Source organism: Petaurus breviceps, unplaced genomic scaffold (assembly GCF_028583685.1).
Source record: "Petaurus breviceps papuanus isolate PSGF00001 unplaced genomic scaffold, PetGlider_PUasm1.0 177, whole genome shotgun sequence".
NCBI lineage: Eukaryota > Metazoa > Chordata > Mammalia > Diprotodontia > Petauridae > Petaurus > Petaurus breviceps.
The window spans coordinates 3,348,975-3,366,243 of record NW_027185776.1 but is presented as its reverse complement, the minus strand read 5'-3'; the positions used below and the strand labels follow the sequence as shown (position 1 = coordinate 3,366,243).

At 38.4% G+C, this 17,269-nt stretch overlaps 2 protein-coding genes across 6 annotated transcripts in view; one reads left to right on the top strand and one right to left on the bottom strand.

The window, feature by feature from the left end:
- PPP4R4 (protein phosphatase 4 regulatory subunit 4) overlaps nucleotides 1–2,097 on the top strand; it is a 136,787-nt gene extending 134,690 nt beyond the window's left edge. For 3 of the 5 annotated variants that reach the window (XM_069086009.1, XM_069086008.1, XM_069086007.1), the window contains one exon: nucleotides 743–1,998. In XM_069086009.1, the coding sequence (XP_068942110.1) occupies nucleotides 743–767 (25 nt within the window). In that variant the 3' untranslated portion in view covers nucleotides 768–1,998. Of the gene's footprint in view, nucleotides 1–742 lie in introns of all 5 variants that reach the window. The other 2 variants (XM_069086011.1, XM_069086012.1) reach the window with 1 other exon arrangement.
- A 2,086-nt stretch (nucleotides 2,098–4,183) lies between these two features.
- Nucleotides 4,184–17,269, bottom strand: part of SERPINA10 (serpin family A member 10) — a 23,588-nt gene continuing 10,502 nt past the window's right edge. Inside the window, exons 2-5 of the mRNA XM_069086062.1 lie at nucleotides 11,716–12,453; nucleotides 9,365–9,638; nucleotides 6,515–6,665; nucleotides 4,184–5,377 (exon numbers count right to left, since the gene is read on the bottom strand). Coding sequence (XP_068942163.1) covers nucleotides 5,186–5,377; nucleotides 6,515–6,665; nucleotides 9,365–9,638; nucleotides 11,716–12,453 — 1,355 coding nt within the window. The 3' untranslated portion in view covers nucleotides 4,184–5,185. The remainder of the gene's footprint in view (nucleotides 5,378–6,514; nucleotides 6,666–9,364; nucleotides 9,639–11,715; nucleotides 12,454–17,269) is intronic.

The window sequence follows — 17,269 nt, the reverse complement described above, 5'->3', positions numbered from 1 at the left end:
TTTTTAAAGTATGTTCTGAAATTCAGCCTATGTTATCCTTAAAAGGAACATAATACCTCCTGTTGAGGTGTTTAGAAAAGAAATACTGAAGAGTGTACAATTTTTTGTAAGTTGGACAGTCCTAAGATTGCTGACATAAATTTGTACACAGTAAGTTGGTTCCAAAGATTTTAAGTCATACCAAAATCTTCATTGTGCTATAAAATGTTCACCAATTACTCTTATGCTTTCAATTATTATCAAGCAGATACAGTTGATATTTGTGGTCATCAGTCACCATGTTTTCAATTGAATACATGTTTTCATTTTTCAGAACTTCATCTTTTAGGCCTAATCAAATGACTTTAAGGCACATGACAGTTTCTGTATCCTTATACAAGTTCTGCTTCCTTAGCCTTATAGAATTGGTTTAAAAATGTGAAAAGTTAATTTTTATAAATTGAATTACATTCCAGTTTATTGGTCACGTTTGCTAATCAAATAACTCCTCCTAGAACAAAATGTTTTTATAGAGTGTAATTATTATTGTTGTTGTGGTTAGTTGTTTTGTTTTTTTTTAACCAGTTAGTCATATATCAAGTGTGCTGACATACGGTTACACCTCTGTTGCCTAATTCAGTACTATGGAATAAATTGCTTTTATATAAAGCAGTAAGAATTTATATGTTTCCTTTTCTTTCCCTTCCACCTTTTTTTTATCTTTTCTTATTTTTTAAATTCTTTTTCTTTTTTCTTCCCAAAGAAAATCTAGAAAATCAAATCCTTAGATCACTTGATAGACAAGGAAGAAAACCAAAGACAACTGGAGGTAATGGGATTGCTCACCAAAGCAAGAGTGACAGCTGGGACTTTTATAAATGAATTGGAGAGACTTCATTGCATCTAATGTCATTAAGCCTTCCATATTTGAAATTAGATTCCCTGGGTTGTATAGTATATATTTCTATAAATAATGTATTGGTTGCAGAATTCCAATGTTATAGTGAAATGTTGAAATGCAACTTTAGGTATGTGCTTTAACTACTGCCGCAAGAGAGACAATTATGCCTTTGTAGTACAGGACACCAGTGTCATCCATTAATTGTTCTCAGTTTTTAGCATTTTAGAAAATTGCTATGGAAGTCACAATCAGCTGAAATTGTCCTGGCTATATTATCTATTTGGGAAATTAATAGTATATTCATAAAGAATCTTCAAGTCCATTGGAAATTAAATACTGAAGAATGTATAATTTCCTGCAAGTTGGAAAGACATAAATTTGTATCTGGACACCCCCAAATTCAAATTTGACAATGAAAATTCTTAAAGGTTTCCAGTCATTTTTAGGAGCAAATACCTCCAAATAATTGGTTAATGATTTTTCTTTATTTCATGGGACAGTTTCTTTTATAAGTACTTTGTTTAAATTTTAGATTGTATTTTTTCTCTTTACTTAATTTTAAAATAATGAATCCAGTTTTTAATTAGCTGTTATTCCAAGCTATCATGCTTTAGCTATGTCAACAGCATTTATTTGTACTGATGCTAATATTTCCATCAAAATTTGCCTGCAGAGCATATATAGTTCTATTTTAAAATGCCAATACTTTAGATATATTGTATGAAGCTATTGTCAGCTTCTCTATTTCAAAATGCAATCAGCATATAACTATATTGATATCAGATAATATTTGTTTTTTAAATATATTGATGTATGATAAAGATGAATTAATTTGTGAATGCATATGTGAGTGTGGTTACTTTTTATAATGTGAAATAATGAATTATGAATTTATTAAAAATAAAACATAGGCTAATGCAGTACCTATATATTTGTGAAGAAAGTTTTAAATTATTTTCTGCAATGTTTACTTTATAATTAAAAGGTAAGAAACTGTAGTTTATTTAATAGCAAGAGAAGGAATTCTGTATTCAAGATTGTCCAAGCCTTATTCTTCTCCTTTTCCCTCCTGATACCTGCTTTTTGCCCATGTTAGTGATCCTAAATGCCCCTAGAAGGTTTGCAGTCGAAATAAAATTGAGTAATCAGTCAGATTATGATGTCAGTAGTAAAGGTGTAGTGGAGGAGATAGAAAGTGTTGGCTGACTGAAGTTTGGGACTCCTTGTGAATTTCATTTACCCACATCCCCTGTGTCTCTTAACATCCATAAATGTAGACTCTACTACACTACTCTCTAGAATATTTGAAACTCTATAGTGGGGAGTGTAAGCTCCATAATCTTTCTTTAAAACCTTGATCATTAGTCAGCCTTTATTCTGTAAACAAGAACAGTGATAAAAACGTTAGGTGCATTATTTACCTGCCCTGGTTTGCACTCCCTATTCTGTAAGCAGACTTGTTGGCTTAAGTTGGAATTTTATGTTGAGAGTAAAAATTGTGATATTACCTCAGTGACCTATTGCTGTGTAGCATATTTGTTGACCAGTTTCAAAATATGGTTCAATTTGATTCAGCAAACATGTTTTAAGTACTTTCTGAGTACAAAGCAATATGTGGGAGCCCAGCACTAGATATTGGAATTGAGTACTTAAACATAGCACCTACAAAGCCTTTTTCCAGGTTTGGTTCCACTAAATCTTGAAATTTGTAAGGAAAGAGACCTGTTTACATCTTTCAGAAAGAAATATTGTTAAAATTCTGAAAGATCACTGTGAAGTCTCTGAAACTTAGGTTAAGGTTCCCCAGGGCTATACAGTGAAACACCAATAACAGAGAACAGAGGACCAATTCCTCTCTCAAATAATAATGTGTTAATTATATTAGGCTCTTACTATATAGTAGATATATTTGGAGGAATTCTGCCTACACTCTATTTGACCACATATGGGTTCAACCACATTCATTTCTATTCAGTGGTATTATGTTCTCTTGGGTAGTTCCTTTTCCAGTCTTTACCTTCTTAAAAGAAAAATGTTAAATACAGTTTTATCATTTGAAGTAATACCAGATACTTGGCCACATCCTATAAATCTGTGGAAAGATGGGTATTTAGATATGTTTGTTTTATTTAGGAGCTTAAGGTGGTAGGTGTGTATAAGAGAGAACCAGTTCCAGGGAGAGGTCCTAGCCTGAAAGTGGGATGATATACATTAAGTTGACTTGAAATCCGAGGATAGACTAACATGCAAATTAGAAGCAAGAAAGCTGAATTAAGAACATTTAGGTAGTGTTGTCCAGTATTCAGTGGCTCCATATTAGCATTACTATAAGTTTCTATGAATTTAGTTTTAATTTTGTTTTGTCTGTGTTCAGTTTTGTCACTAGAAAAGCGTTCTGAAGATTCACTGGTGATAGGAAGGTAGATGGAGACTGTAGCTTACATCAGGTGTCAGATTCAAATAGAAACGAGATCCCTGCAGGCCGCATATTGGCTTTTAAAAAAACACAAATTGACATCATCTACATTGTACATTTATTTTGTTAAACATTTCCCAGTTACATTTTAATCTGGTTTGGGCTACACTGGTCTGTAGTAGGTGGAGAGCTTGACATCTCTGGCTTACATAAATATCTGGACTTTTAAAAAAAATCAGGTATTGAAATCAGAGCCTGTCATGGAGATGATACACAATCGAGGTGTTATAGTCTGAAATTCTAGTGGAAGGCATCTAGAACATTTTTATTGTTGTTGTGTTGGTGCAAAGTCATGTCTTTTTTGCTATTTACCACAAAAGTGACTTTGGGCAAGTGATTTTTACTTCTTTGAACTTTCCTCATCTCTAAAATGAAGCAGTTAGATAAGACTGTCTCTTAGGTCCCTTCCAACTTGAAATTCTATGATCCTATGATGTTTTCCTTGACCAAATTAAAATAGAATGAAATGGTTTGCTTATGTTTAGACTATTCCTTCTATTTCTTGCTTTCCTGTTTTCCCCACAAATAAATTCAACCAGCTGGGACACAAGTAAACCACTCACCAAAAGCAATGGGAGTTAATTAGTGGCAAGATTCTATATGGAGTTATAAATCCATTTCAACTCAACAAACATTTTTCCATTATCATATCCCTGCCATTATAGTGTCTTATGTGTGAACATTACTAATTCACATTATTGGAATACAAAAAACATCTTGTAGTTCACTCCCAATTTAAATCACTGAACAAAATGAACAAACAAGCAATTCATTTTCAGTCAGTTTTAAATATTAGAAATTAAACAAAAATGGTTGAATACATTTATAGTGCATAATAAAGCATATAATCAAAAGAGCATGGAAATTAATTCCCTTAATGAACTACTCAAGATGTTTCTGAAGGAATAGAAGAGTTTATTCTTCATCATTTTTATTTTCATTATCATATTGTGTCTGTTTCTGCTTTGTTGGCTTTTACAGGTAATTCAGAAAAAAACAGAAACACTTCTTGATTTTTGTAAAGTTTGTTGGAAGGAGTTTATTAGATAGACTTTGGATAATTACTATAGCTTGGTGTAATGGAGAGAGACTTAGATAGGAAGACAGGAGACTTAACTGTAGTCCTGGTTCTATCACTGACTAGCCATGTGACCTTGAGCAAGTCATTTCACTGCAGTTTCATAATTTAAAATGATAGGTATGGACGAGGTAATCTGTAAGGACCCATCAAACCGTAATATTCTGTGATTCTACCACCATCCTTTTAAATTTGCTTGAAAAACATCACAACTGAGTTGCCATCACTGAGCCAGATGCAGTTCTTGCTGATGAGTGAATAACTACAATACTTTTTTCTCTTCTCATTTTAGCCACCAGTGAGTGACACTCTAATGGTTTATAAAGAAACAATTTAGCACTGCAAAAAAATAGAGGCTAATTTTAAGGAGATACTTTCTTATGGGCCCTTTTCTTCCAAGCTCTTTTATCTTTCAGACAGCGCTCTAATATGTCCATCGTATTGAGCTGTGCATCGTAGGTAACAGAATAGACTCCACTTGAGGCATAAAGCCCCGTTGTCAAACTAGTCATGCTGCCATGTTTTAGTGGCTGAAAACTTGGCTAAAATAGAAGGCAGGAAGCATGAAGACTTTCCTAAAGTAAATAGAATCTTCATTTTTACTCCCAGCAGATTTCCACATGACCTACAAGCACAACCAAAACTAACACGGGATGAGAACAACCCTCTTCTGTCCGCCTTCTGTCTTACGCATTTTCATATATGTGTACCTCTGGTAGCGTAAGACATTTGTGCATGTGTGTGTTATGGATTACGGAAGAGAAGGGTTGACCACCCTGCCAAGGAAGAGCAGACTTTTAGTTGTCTCCTCATAGATCATGAAGTGGAATGGACGATCTACTCTGATGATTGCAGGCATCGAGTAGGCAACAATTTCTGCTATTGTTCCAGCTGCTGCTTCAGTTCCTCTCTCGTTGACTTCAATCACTGTCCTCTGCAAAATCTACCGAGGGAAATGAAATAATACATAAATAGTTACAAATTAGATGTATACAGCACCAAGTTGCCCCTAAGGGAAAAGTTTTTCTCACTTGAATTCTTTTGCTGGTTGCCTTTGAATTTTTCCACTACGATTTTAGCCTTCTCATCTTATTGGGGTCATAGTCCAAATGAAACATGTGGAACTTTCTGCTATTGTGAAATATGGGTTGGCTTTAGAATTTCTTAAACCCTAGGGATTTAGGTCAAGGCCAAGAAAGGTGAGGGAAACCTCACAGGAGGTTCTCTCTGGGACCTGGACCAGATCCCAGTGGAAAGAATACATTGGAGGAAAGGGAACAGGTCCCAGCTGACCCTTGATTTGAATCAGCTCCCTTCAAATCTTTAAAGTTAACAGGAACCCTGAGGAATCAGGGACTTGACTAGCATCATATGTCTCCTCTTGAGTAAATCTAAATCCTTTAGGATATTAGAGATTGAATAGCGTTAAAAATTATCTTATTCAACTCCCTGTATGAAATCCCTCCATAACATCCCAGAGGGTAGTCGTCATTGAGCCACTCCCCAGAGACCTCCAGTAATGAAAAACTCTTTACCTCCACAGGTAGCCAATTTCATGTGCAGATAGCTCTAGTCGATAAGTTAGTTCTTATATTAAGCTGCAACTTTTATCCACTGATACTAGTTGATTACCAATCCAACTCCCCCACCCCAAAGAGAAATTTGTCCTAGAAATGGAATTGATTTACAAGTTTATTTTTAAGTAAATTGAAAATAACTTTAATATTAATTTAGTTCTAGGGCAGGTATAAGCCAGAGCCTTTCTTCTGGTACTTGATCCAGACATGCTTGCATGCTTGCATATCTTGACTAATTTAATGCCTAGCAAGGGGCACCAGAGCCTCCCAATACATTGCAATACCATATACATATACACATAATACATAGATAGGCACACATACGCTCACAACAAAGTCACATAACACAAATTCCTTTGTTGTTTAGATCTCATGGACTTTGAAATCCTTCTTTACTGACAATAATGTAGGTATCTGTACATTGTACCCATTGAATTTTTTTTTTAACATATTTGGTGAAGTTGACAATGTGACACCTATTCATCCAACAAGTCACAACTTACCTTAGACACTTTCAGATTCCTTGCTGGACCTGAGAGTTCACTCAGATCGGCCCAGGGTGAGAATATTGCTCTCATTCCCATCTGCTTAAGGAATTCTTGTACCTCATACTTCTGATCTAGCTTGAACTTTGGAAAGAAAACGTCCGTTTTTCTATGGCACAAATACACATAATCATGAAAAATAAACACAGGGCATTCTGTTTGGAAGCTAAACATATCCTAATTTTTTAAAAAATATTTTTGTTGGAGAGATTATTTCAAGTGCTGTTTCTTCTTACAAAGTGGCCTGGCCCAAAGAAAATGCCAATCAATTTTAAAAGCATACAATAAAACGTAACTTGAGTTTCAATTATTTTTCCTTGAACGAGCCAGGAATACCCTTCCCCAAAACTCTGCTCAAATGACCTATTGGGTTATGGAGATGTCTCTTAGTTCTTTTAACCTGTGTTTTTTCAAAAGAAGTTTTATTGATTCCTTTGGGGGGTTTTATACCACAATAATTCCCCGTTATATTGCCTACCACCACCACCGAGTGCAGTAAAATGCATTCTTTCCTTAGCTCTGACTTGGTAGAATCCCCAGTGACTTTCAAAGTGCAGCCCAGCTTATACATAGGACCTTTTCCTGTTCCCTCCATTCATCAGTCCTCTCTCCTTTTTAAAATCTCTTGGCATTATTTTATGCTACCATTTATATTTCATTTATATTTATAACTACCACTTATATCTCACTCTTAAGGTTTTCAAAGTGTTTTGCAAATATCTGATTTTATCCTCTTGATAACACTAGGAAGTAGGTGCTATTTTTATCCCCATTTTACAATTGAGGAAACTGAGACAAATAGAAGAAAATGACTTGGTCAGGGCCACATAGCTAGTAATTATCTGAGATCAGATTTGAACTCAGGTCTTCCTGACTCCAGATCCTTTATGTGTAAAATGAGAATATAATAACTCCTACTTGACAGGGTTTTGATTGTCTAAGTAGATAATATACATAAAGTGCTTTGCAAACCTCAGAGTGTGATATAAAAGTTAGCTTCTGTTATCTCCAGAGCTAAGATTTGACCTTGAGTTCTCCAAGGCTATTCCAGCAGGACATAAGCCTCTGTCAGTTTGCAAGAAAAGTGGAAAAGATTCTATAAATATGTGTGTTCTAGGACAGGATTTGTTTAGTGAGGAGATGATAATCACTAAAACTGGTTCTTAACCTGGAGTCCTTGAACTTAGTTTTGGGTTGTGTTTTTTTTAATAATTTTGATAACTGCATTTCAGTATAATTGGTTCCTTTTAATCTTTTGTATTTTGTTTTATGAATTTATACACATTTGTGAGGAGGTAGCTACATGGTACAGTGAATAGAGAAGGTGCTGGACCTGGTGTCAGAAAAACCTGAGTTCCAAACTAGCCTCAGATACTTACTAGCAGCGTGACCCTGGGCAAGTCACTTAACCACTGTTTGCCTCAGTTTCCTCATCTGTAAGATGGGAACATAAATAACACCTACCTCCCAGTGTTGTTAAAAGGATCAGATGAGATAATTTGCAAATGCTTAGCAACACGGTGCCTAGCATATGATAGAAACTATATAAATACGTATTCATCTTCCCCCCCCACCCTGAGAAAAGGTCCATAAGCTTTATCATCAGACTGTCAAAAGGGTCCATGTTAAAAGGTTGGCTACCAGCTAATTAATTGTTCAACCGTGACATTTCGTAAAACTTGCAACTAAGACATTGGAGGATGTGATTGGTGTCAATGTGTGGAATCTCTACACTGATGAAATCAGTGATTTCTAGATATCCTTGAAATATTAAGTGACCACATGCCCCACAGTGGCAAAACAATGTCACTTTTATGCCCATCTTTTCCCCCTTAAAAGGTAAGGAGAAGGGTACAAATAGTTGTCAAGTACCCACTAGGGGCTGGGCACTTTACAAATATCCCATTTGATCCCTTAAGAGAACAAGCCATACCCTCCTGACCCCACCTCCCCCATTCCTCTCGATGTTATAATGGCAGGAGAGCAGCCAGGTTGGTATAGTGGAAAGAACCTTGGCCCGGGCGTCCAAAGGCCTGAGGTCAGCTCCTAACTCTGTCATTAACTTGCTTGGACACATCTCTCCCCCTCTCTGGGCTTCAGTTCACTCATCTCTCGTATGGAGAGTGGGGAAAGCAAATTAGATTATCTCCAAGGTTCCTTCCAGCTCTGATAGTCTGTCATTCCTGCCATGCAATCATTGTGGTGATTTATGTCAAACCGGTTCTATCCTCTTACTGTTTGACTGTGGGACTGGGTGGACTTTGCTTAAAATTGATTGGAGCAGGTTTAGAATAGGGCACTTTCAGGGTGACAAATGAAGGCAAAGATGTGAAACTATCATTGCTGTAGGGAGGAAAGGCCCTCTTCTAGAACCACTTTTGCACTAAATCAGATTCAGAAGGTAAGGAGAGACTAACCCTTAGCAGAAGTAAACCTTCATTGCCTTCTCTTATTCCCATTCCTTTGCTTTGATTGTCCCCAGTGCTCAGAATTCCTTATTTCCCCCTTTTCACCTGTCCTTTAAAGTGGAAACTCAAACACCACCCCTTCCAGGAAGCCTTTCCTGATCCCTCTTCCTAGCTTTTCTCCCTCAGACTTCATATACCACTTTGTTTTGCACCTCATTACCTGATGCCTCACATTATGGTGCATTTGTATTTGCCCCTGCTGGTATCATACATCTACAAGACTGCAACCTTCTGGAAGGTTGGGATCGTGCCTTTTCTAATTGTGTCTCATGTGGGGCCTGCATCAGTGCTTTGCACATAGTGGGTACTTATTTTTCTATTGTATTGTAATGACTAGTACCTGGTTTCCATGTTTCTGATCCATTTGTCCACCAACTCTACAGTTAAGTAGTCTTCAATGGCAAGGTGATCCCCCATTTTATCCACAAGGACCACTAGCATGCTTGCGTTTCCTCGGTAGGGTAACTTGAGGACTTGGCAACGTAAGTTCCTATCAAAGGTTGAAGCAAATTTGTCAGACCTGTACATCATAGGCACCTTTGTAGTTCTGTATTTGTCCAGGTGGAAGGTTTCAACTTTGGTGAGAAGAGGGTCAAATTCAGATAGCCATTTACCTAAGGAGGTAAAGAAGGTAAGAAAAATGGTGCATTGAGAAAACTGCTGACAAAACCAATTATTTTTCATAACAAAATCTCCAAAAGTAAGGGGCGCTAATCCTTCCCTTTACTACCAACATTAGGAAGATATTCTAATTCTACAGAAAATTAATATCCATAGCAGGCTGGTGTGGTCTCCCCTTAGCAGGAAGGAAGAAAACAATTCTTAAATATTTATTATGTACTGGGCAAAGTGCTTTACAAATATTCTCATTTGATCCTCACAACAACTCTGGCAGACAGAGGTTAAGTGACTTGCCCAGAAGCACAAGCTAGTAAGTGTCTGAGGTCAGATTTGAACTCAGGTCCTCCTGACTCCAGCTCCAGTGCTCTATCCAATGCATTACTTGGCTGCCTCTCTCAGGCCAAGCAAATAAACATCCTCAAGGTTAGGACACTGCTCTCTTCTCCTTTGGTGAAAAATCCTAGATTTATAGTTTTTATCAAAGGCAACCAACAAGAGCTATCTAGAGAGATAGTGTGTTATATTGCAAAAAACACTGACAAGAGAAGCTAGGTGGTGCAGTGAATAGAGCAGCGGCCCTGGAGTCAGGAGGACCTGAGCTCAAATCCGGCCTCAGACATTTGACACACTAGCTGTGTGACCTTGGACAAGTCACTTAACCCCAATTGCCCTGCCTTCCCCCTTCAAAAAAAAAACCCCACTGACCTTAAGAGTATGAAGCCCGAGGACTTGAGTTACCAACTCTTCCTCCAATAGCTGTATGTCTACAGGTAAATAAGGTCACCTCCCTTGCTCATTTGTATTTATACTACCTACATCACAGGGTGGTCGTGAGGAAAGTTTAAGGTATAAAGTGCTAGAGAATTAAAAATTATTATTTTATGAGGCTCCAGAAAATAGAAGGTAAACTGTTTTGAGTCCCCCACATTGCTCTCTTCCCTATTGTTCATTCTCCCTTATTTCAGCTATAAAATCAGCATCCAGTTGGAGAAGGCTGGTTATTATTTAGGGCTTTTGCTTCTTCCCTTTTTGCCTTGAGACAATTTGCTTCTCTACAAGGGGAGTATTGAGAAAAAGTTTTGTTTTGTTTTTTGGAGGGGGGGAAGACAAGGCAATTGGGGTTAAGTGACTTGCCCACAGTCACATAGCTAGTAAATGTGCCAAGTGTCTGAGGCTGGATTTGAACTCAGATCCTCCTTACTCCAGGGCTGGTGCTCTATCCACTGCGCCACCTAGCTGCCCCTTGAGAAAGTTTTATATCTTTTAAGAGAAAGCATGGAAAAGCCAAGTGTGGAAGCAGTCATGACATATTGGCTCTGGAGTCAGACTTGGGTCCAAGTCTCGGTGCTATCATTTATCATCTATGCAACTGTAGGCATGCCACTGAATAGAGGTGGAGTTTCTTCATTTTGAAAACAAATGGTTTTCACCACCTGCCTCCCAGAAATGTCATGAGGAAAACACTTTGTAGACTGCAGGGCAGCATATTCATTAGTCTTCTAGTAACTCAGTGCCCCCTGTACATGGTAGATACTTAATGAACTCTAGAAAAATTGAACTGAAACATGAATGATCAGTGAAAAATAAGACCAAGGGATCCCTGGAGATTTCATTTCACTCTGTCCATACCACCCCTCATTCCAGGGATTTCATTCCTGGTCTTTGCCCTTTTAGGGGTGCTAGCATGTTTCTCTCAGCCCTCTTCCCAGGGATGGTCAGGTTGGTTCTGGAGCCAAGGATTTCTTCATCAACAGACACCCAAAAAACCAAGAATGGACCTCATAAAATATCAAGGGACTTTACTATAATCTATGCAAAGATAGTATAGTCTTGTCTAAGTTGTATGGCTTGATTAATTCGGATCAGCTACCGCTAGCATGTTCTTGGGTATCTTTTCCCAATGCCTTCCTTTGTCTCAGTGTAAGGCCTAGGCAGGACTGACTGCTAAACCCACATCCAGCCTTCATTGTGGTACACAATTCAGCGTTGACTGAATAGGAATGAAAAGAAGAAAAAAAAGTATATTTGTTAGAAAGAATGTATCATTATTGAGTAACACAAGATACATACCATTAAATAAGATGTAATGCACAGGAATTAATTTAGCTTCAGAATCAATCAGATCAAAGAGTTTGGGAATTTTCCCCTTGGTCTCCTTGTTCACATAATGATTCATGAAACTCTTGGCCTGTGTAACATTATGGAAATTCACAGGTACATACTCCATGTCAAAATACCGCTTGGACAAATTGAGGAAAGTCTCCTTGACATCAAAATCCTTGTGGATAAAAGCAAAACTCCCTTTTAATAAAGCCATCTCCTGGTTTTGGGAGATGTTGTCTTTGAGTTCCTTGAAGAAAGAAGGCAAGAAAGTTATCTCTGCAGTGCTTAGATCCTGCAAGTTGAGGCCCTCAATGATCTGGGCTCGGGTCTGCCCTCTGGCTGCCAGCAATAAAGTAGCCATTGCAAAGGAAAGGCAGAAAGGAGAGAAAACTATGTTGCCATCATGTTTCATAGCTATTTTTCGGAACAGGTTGAACCCAAAGTTGGCGTTCTTTTCTGAGAGTTTACACTTATCCAGTGCTGGCCAGGGCTCCTCCTCAGCTGATGTCAAGACATCTTTCCTCTGGGGATGTTGTTCGTCTCCATCAATTTGGTTGTGGTTGAGGAAGGTGTGGTTCTTCAGAACATCCAGGTGTGTTTCCATCTTCCCTGGTTCCCAGTCTTTAGCAATGCCCAATACCATCCATACTTCCGCAAAGAAGAGGATGAGACAGAAGGCTGTTTTCATAGTGTCAGTTTTGGAGGCTGAGTGAATGTATTTCTTAGCAACCAAAATTCAGGTAAAGAAAGAAAAAAAAATGTTTTTAAAGCCATGCATTAAAAAAAAATCCATTATCTCTGTGCTAAGGTGAATTACTGTTTAGGAAGTTAAACTTTGTTCCACTGTGGGGGAAAATCACTTAAGGTCATAGAATTTAGAACTGAAAAGGAATTTAGAAATCGTTGAGCCCAGAGGTGACCAACACAGGGCGGGTAGGCATTCAACATGCAGCAGCAACACCTTGAATAAGTAAAAAATGCAACAGAACTTAGATGATGTTAATATGTGGTTTTCTAAGTCATTATGTCACCATCAGAGATCTTTATGTGATCCTGACACCACTGATCTCGCCCATCCCTTTCATCAGACAGAGGGTGAACTTGAATCCCAGAAGAAGTAGAACAATTTGTTTAAGGTTATACACATAGTAAGTAACAAGAGCCAGGAATCAAATTCAGGTCCTCTGAGCCCCAAACAGGGCACCTATTTAACAGAACAGGCTCCCTCCCATGTTCACTAAAGTCAATTGGTGCAGTTTAATTGATTCTATTGTTGAGTTATTTCTTCAGTCATGTCTGACTCTTCATGACCCCATTTGTGGTTTTCTTGGCAAAGATACTGAAGCAGTGTGCCATTTCCTTCTCCAGCTCATTTTACAGATGAGGAAACTGAGGCAAACAGAGTTAAGTGACTTGCCCAGGGTCACACAGCTAGTAAGTATCTAAGGCCAGATTTAAACTCAGGAAGACTCCAGGCCCAGCACTCTGTCTACTTCACCACCTAGCTGCCCATTTAATGGTTACAAATAACAAAACCTTGATGAATCAGAATCCAACTTGCCAGAACCCCCAAATAACTAAATTTTTGTTTTGACCTCCTTGAAGAAAATGAGGCAGCCATCATGTGGTAAGAAGCACAATGGACAAAGAACCAAAAAAGAGACCTAGGGTCTCAGGCTCGTTTTGCTACTGACTGTATGTGTGACCTTAAATGAGGAGGGGCCACAGCCAGGCAGTACAAGGGAAAGGAAGTGAAGATGTCAATTGTTGTCAATTGACTTTTTTTTCTTGCTTTTAGGAGGGCAATTGGGGTTAAGTGACTTGACCAAAGTTACACAGCTAGTGTGTCAAGTGGATGAGCCTGGATTTGAATTCAGGTCCTCCTGACTCCAGGGCCAGTGCTCTATTCATTGTGCCACCTAGCCACCCAGGTGTAGATAACATTTTCTAAGAGTTTAACCTCCAAAAGGAGGAAAGATATCATGTGATAGATAGTTGGGCTGGAGAGCTCATATGAGGGTTTTTAAGGAGGGAGGAGGCCTAGGCATGCTCATAGGTAGTAGGGGATGTGCCAGGTGATAGGGAAAAATAAAAAATAAGGGAGATAACAGGAGATAGAGGATTCAATGTAGCAGAGAAGACAGGATGGAATAGGATCCCTTGTGCATGTAAAAGGGTTTTTGCCCTGGCAAGAAGAAGGGCCACCTCACCTCTTCATGTAAGACTTATAATGGCTAGCATTTACATAGCACTTTATAAATACTATCCCATTTGATCCTCACAATAGTCCTGGGAGGTAGGTGCTATTATTATCCCCTTTTTCCAGGTAAGAAAACTGAGGCAGACTTACCCAGGGTTACACAGCTAATAAGTGGCTGAGGCAGGATTTAAACTCAGGTAGTTAAGCCTGTAGTGGAGGCAGGAAGGTCTGGGTTTGAATTCTGCCTCAGGTACTTTCTCATTATTTGACCTTGAGCAAAATCAGTTAACTTTTAGCCTCAGTTTCCTTACCTATAAGTTGGTGATAATAAATCCGCAGTACTTACCTCCTAGGGTTGTAAAGATGAGAGATCATGTAAGTAAAGTTTGTTTTAAAAAAAACAAAGACTGATATAAATGTCAGTTATTATTTTTATCATTATTTTTGTTATTATCATATGAAACTGAGAGGAAACATGTTCCATTGGGCCAGTAGGGGATAGACATAGGAGCCATGGGTGGAATTCAAAGGGCTGTCTTTCTGACTCAGAGGAGAGAAAAGTCCTAATGATTGGAGTTGTCCAACAACCAAATTTCGTCTTTCATGGGGGATATAAGTTCCTTATCCCTCAAAGTGTTTAAACAGAGATTTGTGATATTGAAGACATGATTCATGATTTGGGATGAGAATTGATCTGAATGGCCCTTGTGACTCTGAAATTCTGTTATTCTACCTCACAGGGTTGTTCTAAGGAAAGTATTTTGCAACTCTAAAGTACTACAAAGCTGTGTACTGTGAGGGGGTTTTGGGGATAGGGGAAGGATTCATAATTTCATATGGGAAACACCCAGTGTGGAAATTTCCCACCAAGGTAGATCAACAACTCTTTTGTAGCTTACAGTCTCTACAGAGTTGTAAGTGTAACTTAAAAACTCTACAGAGTTTTCCTGGAGGCAACAAGAACTTCCCTAGGGTCACAATGAGTCACTACATGTCAGCAACAGCAGAACTTGAATCCAGATCTTCCTGACTCCTAGGCTGACCAAGCCATTCTGTCTCATATGGAAATATGTTTCACATGATTGCACATATATAACCTATATCAAATTGCTTGCAGTCTTAGGGAGGAAGGAGGTAAGAGAGGGAGGGAGAAAATGTGGAACTCAAAAAATTTTTTAAATGAATGTTAAAATTTGTCTTTACATGTAACTGGAGAGAATGCCATTAAAAATAAAACATAAAACATTTTTAATCTTAACATAAAAAATAAAATCCTGCTCATAGCAGGGTATATGACTTTGTTCTTGAAGATTATGCCAGCAGAGAACAAAATTGGACAGACTTTAAATGTGACCCTAATGATGAACCAAATGTTTGTTGTCTGAGGACCCACCTAGCTAAGTTGGTGACAGTTTAGCCTCAGTAACTTTTGGAAACTCTACCAGATTGAGAAGGGCTTGCAATCTGTGTCAGTGGAGGCAATACCCATATCAAGGACATTATGGATTCTTGAAATATTGAAGTATAAACTTCACAACCAAACAAGCTTGACTCAACTTTAAAAGCACATGCCAGGCTTCCCAAAGTGTGTTGGGGACTGTCTGATTTCCTCCACACTAACTACAATACAGTCAGAATCTTTATAATGATGACACCAAGGCCCAGCCAACAAAGAGATTCAATTATATTCATCTCCACTGTTGCTCAGTCATTTCAGTCCTGTCTGACTCTTCATGACCCTATTTGGGGCTTTCTTGACAAAAATACTGGAAAGGGTTGCCATTTCCTGCTCCAGCTCATTTTACAGATGAGGAAACTGAAGCAACCAGGGATAAGTGACTTGCCCAGGTTCACACAGTTAGTATATGTCTGAGGATGGGATTTGAACTCAGGTTGTCCTGACTCCAAGCCCAGTGATTTATCCATTGGCCACCTAGTTGCGTGACAACTAGGTTAGTAGCCTGTTAACTAGACTGAATTTGACTAAAGGGGAAAAAACGAATATTTTAGAAAGATTCACATCAACTCTTAGTCAAACAGAGCATTTTATTTCATAAGTCTTATGGTAAATTTCAAGTAATATCAATACTTGCCCATAAGTGAATCTGTCCAACCCAACAAAACATTAAAATCTGTTTCTGAAACCTATAAATCTTGCCATCCCATGGTTTCCAATGTCCCACATCTCCCTTCCACTAGAAAGCAAAACTCTGCAGTATTGACTTAAAAGCACCACAACCAAATGTTAGGGGGTACTGTAACTCCACTTACCCTTTTGTAATCCCAGCAGATCAATGCAGGAGGATCTGGGGGAGCACATTGAAATGGGATCCAGTTCTGACATGAATTTGCCTCCTGACTTTCATTTTATTTCTTTATCAAAATTAGTTTCCCCATCTTTTTCCTTTTTTTCTCTTTTTTTTTTAAATTCCCCCATCTTTAAATGAGAGGATTGAACTAGATAATCTCTGAGGCCCTTCTAAATGTTCTAATAATAACTAGTTTAGACAAATGCTATAGGTACAGGGCACTTTAAGGTTTGTAAAATGTAATAGTACATCTAATTTGAGTCTAAAAACCCTGTGAGGTAGGTGCTAAACATAAACACACCAATTTTGTAGGTAGGGAAACTGAGGCTTAGATCTAATGGTTTGCCAGTAGTCACACATCTAGCAAGTGTGAGAGGCAGGATTTGAACCTACTCAAATCTTTCTGACTTCAATTCTAACACTATCTGTTAGCTACATTGCCTTTTCTAATAAGCTAAGTTTCCTTCCAGTTCTTACATTCAGTATTCTGTTCTATGGTCCCTCCCCATTCTAAAGTCATGAATCAGAGACTCCAAGAAACCTAGCTAGCTTGGAGTTAGGTTGCTCTTTCCAAAGAGTTCACAACATTATTGCTGCCACTACTAAAAAGGTCAGCTGTTCTAGGCTTCAACAACCCTCTTTGGACTCTCCTGTAGGCCTCCCAACCTCATCTCCTGTACCCAACTCCCAACCCTGAGAAAACATGGTAAAGACCTGTATAATTACTGTCTATATCACAGCCAAACCCAAGGCTGTTTGTAATCCCGAGCTACAAAATCTACCCCAGATCTGTGGGACTAAAGATGAGTGATGGGGCAGCCAGGTGGCACAGTGAATGGAGCATTGACCTCAGACACTTACTGGCTGTGTGACCCTGGGCAAGTCACTTAACACTGATTGCCTCAGTTTCCTCATCTGTAAAATGAGCTAGGGAAGGAAATGGCAAACTGCTCCCATCTCTTTGCCACACACACACACACACACACACACACACACACACACACACACACAC